The 2,201-nt window shown below is 60.2% G+C and overlaps 1 protein-coding gene across 1 annotated transcript in view; it reads right to left on the bottom strand.

Moving 5' to 3' along the window:
* NKD1 (naked cuticle homolog 1 (Drosophila)) overlaps positions 1 to 2,201 on the bottom strand; it is an 80,092-nt gene that overhangs the window by 49,335 nt on the left and 28,556 nt on the right. The window contains exon 2 of the mRNA XM_006777061.2: positions 1,710 to 1,840. Within this exon, the coding sequence (XP_006777124.1) occupies positions 1,710 to 1,840 (131 nt within the window). The remainder of the gene's footprint in view (positions 1 to 1,709; positions 1,841 to 2,201) is intronic.

Raw genomic sequence — 2,201 nt, 5'->3', positions numbered from 1 at the left:
GTGGGGGTGAGGAAGGGAGGGGCAGGCCGTCCCATGCTGTCCTCAGCTGGGGGAAGAAACCAGGCAGCACAATTCCGTGACTCCACCAAAGCCACCGACTTAAGCCGGGGCCCCTCCCGCCCTCCCTCACTTCCCCCCATGGCAACTTTTCCTGGTTCGCATTCCTTTTGCTGGGAACACCACTATTTAATTAAAGACGACAGACTTTTGTTTTTCTCTCCTTCCTTCCTCCTCCCTCCCATCCTCCAGGCCTGGATGCCAAGGAGACCCACCAAAAACATGCGGGGAACATTTGTTACGGCTTTGAAGATAAAAGTCGGTTGAAGTAAGCCCGCGATGTATTTCAAGTTTCCCCTAAAGCATGGAGCAAGCTGCCTGGCAGTTTAGGAAAAGGGGGGAATGGGAGGGGAGGAGGGGAGGGCCTACCAAAAAAAAATGTCATTCTGCAGAATACTTTGTAAAAATAAACAGGCGGAAGAAACCCCTAACTTGATTAATGGAAATCCACTCAGTCGGCCTCTGTCTTGGGCCGCAAATGCGTTTGTTCATGCGGCTCGATCGGATCGTTTTCATTGGGCTTTAAAACAAAGATGTAGATCATAAACTAGCGATGCTGGGGGGAGGCGGGGAAGCTTGCAGGTCTGCTTTTAAAGGGCCCTAGCGACTGAGCCCCACCCACCACGTTCTGACCTGGACCAGGGGACAGACAGCAGCTCCAGTTCCAGCCCAGCCTCAGGATGCAGAGACAGGCGGACGAGAAAGGCCCCGCTCAGGTAGCGGAAGCGGCGGAGGGGCAGATGGGAGCTTCTCCCAGAATCAGAGGTGATTCCAGACGTGGCCTCACCTCCCAACACTGGCCCCTGCCACAGAGCGGCACCCAAACACACACACACACACATCTGAGAACTCCACTGGCCCCCTCCCCAGCCGGTGGACAAGACCAAAGAACTAACCAGACCTGAGACTCAGCCTGTTCCCCTCAAAGTTAAAAAAAAAATTAAATGTCACATCAAAAAGTGAATCCACGCTTTGATCTGGGCTCACCGGAGTTCCACGCAGACCATCTGAGAGCCCGTGCAGCGCTCGGAGCTCCGAGGGCCTCTGTGAACGCCAGTCCCAGGCCGGGCGCTGCTGGACTCACTCCCTGTCACATCTACCGCTTCCCAGGGACTATCCCACCGCGGGGACCTCAGGAGGGGGCCCCGGCTGGAGCCGAATGAGGCGCACTCTCTCTCCTCCTCCTGGGCCAGGCTGGGGGGTCCACCGGCTCTCAGTGGCCCCCAAGCTCTGCCACCCAGATGGCAGCCTGACCTACAGGCAGATGGGACTGATGGATGCACAGACACACGGAACATATTTGGAAGCCAGCACCGTCCCTGACACCCCTCCATATCTGCTCTCTCCCCAGCCCCACCACTAAGGCCACCTTTGAATGCTGGCCACAGAGGGAGTCAGAGCAGGGCCCCAAGTCCCCCAGCTCGGCTGGACCTGAACCACCTCCTCACCTAGGACCCGTCCCCAACCAGACAGGACTGCCACCCCTGTCACCGCTAAAGTTCCTGCAGGCCTGGGGCAAGGGGCATGTTGGGGGAGCAGGGGCAGCTAAGAAGAGATTCTGGGCTTAGCTGTGCCAACAGGGTGCTAAACATTTGCGGGGAGGTATGGAGACCCATCTCCGAGATTGAAAAAGGGGTGTGTGGGGATCGTACCCGGGTTCCTCTGCCGACAGTGCCCGCCGCCCGCAGCTGTCGGGGTCCGGAGCCGCCTGGGCAGCGCTGCCTCCCGATCCACTCCTCAATGCCCTTCCGGGCCCAGGCAGCGCTCACCGCGAAGCTGTCACCTGGGCGGGAGGACACAAGCCCCTGAGTCCGGCCTCTGGGCCCAAAGTTACTGGAGAGAGGGGGGACTGGTGGGCGCTGCCGAGCAGGGGGGCGGGGCGGGAGGGGGCTGAGAGACCCACCCAGGAATCAGGAGAGGGGGGTTCAGAGAAGCCCCGAGAGCAGGGACCCAGAGGGGAGGGCGAAGGGGGAGCAGTACCCTCCCAAGAAGGAAGGGTGTGGGGAACAGAAGTGCGAGCCCCCCCCACCCCCGGAGGACAGAACCGCTGAGGAGACAGGGGAGGGTCTGAACACGATGCATGAACAGGGGGCGAGGCGGCCTGAGGGTCAGGGGAAGGGGCGCGGGGGGCGCAGGAGCCACGA

Source organism: Myotis davidii, unplaced genomic scaffold (assembly GCF_000327345.1).
Source record: "Myotis davidii unplaced genomic scaffold, ASM32734v1 scaffold328, whole genome shotgun sequence".
NCBI lineage: Eukaryota > Metazoa > Chordata > Mammalia > Chiroptera > Vespertilionidae > Myotis > Myotis davidii.
Note: the sequence above shows the minus strand (reverse complement) of the source record. Positions and strands in the feature narration are given on the sequence as shown.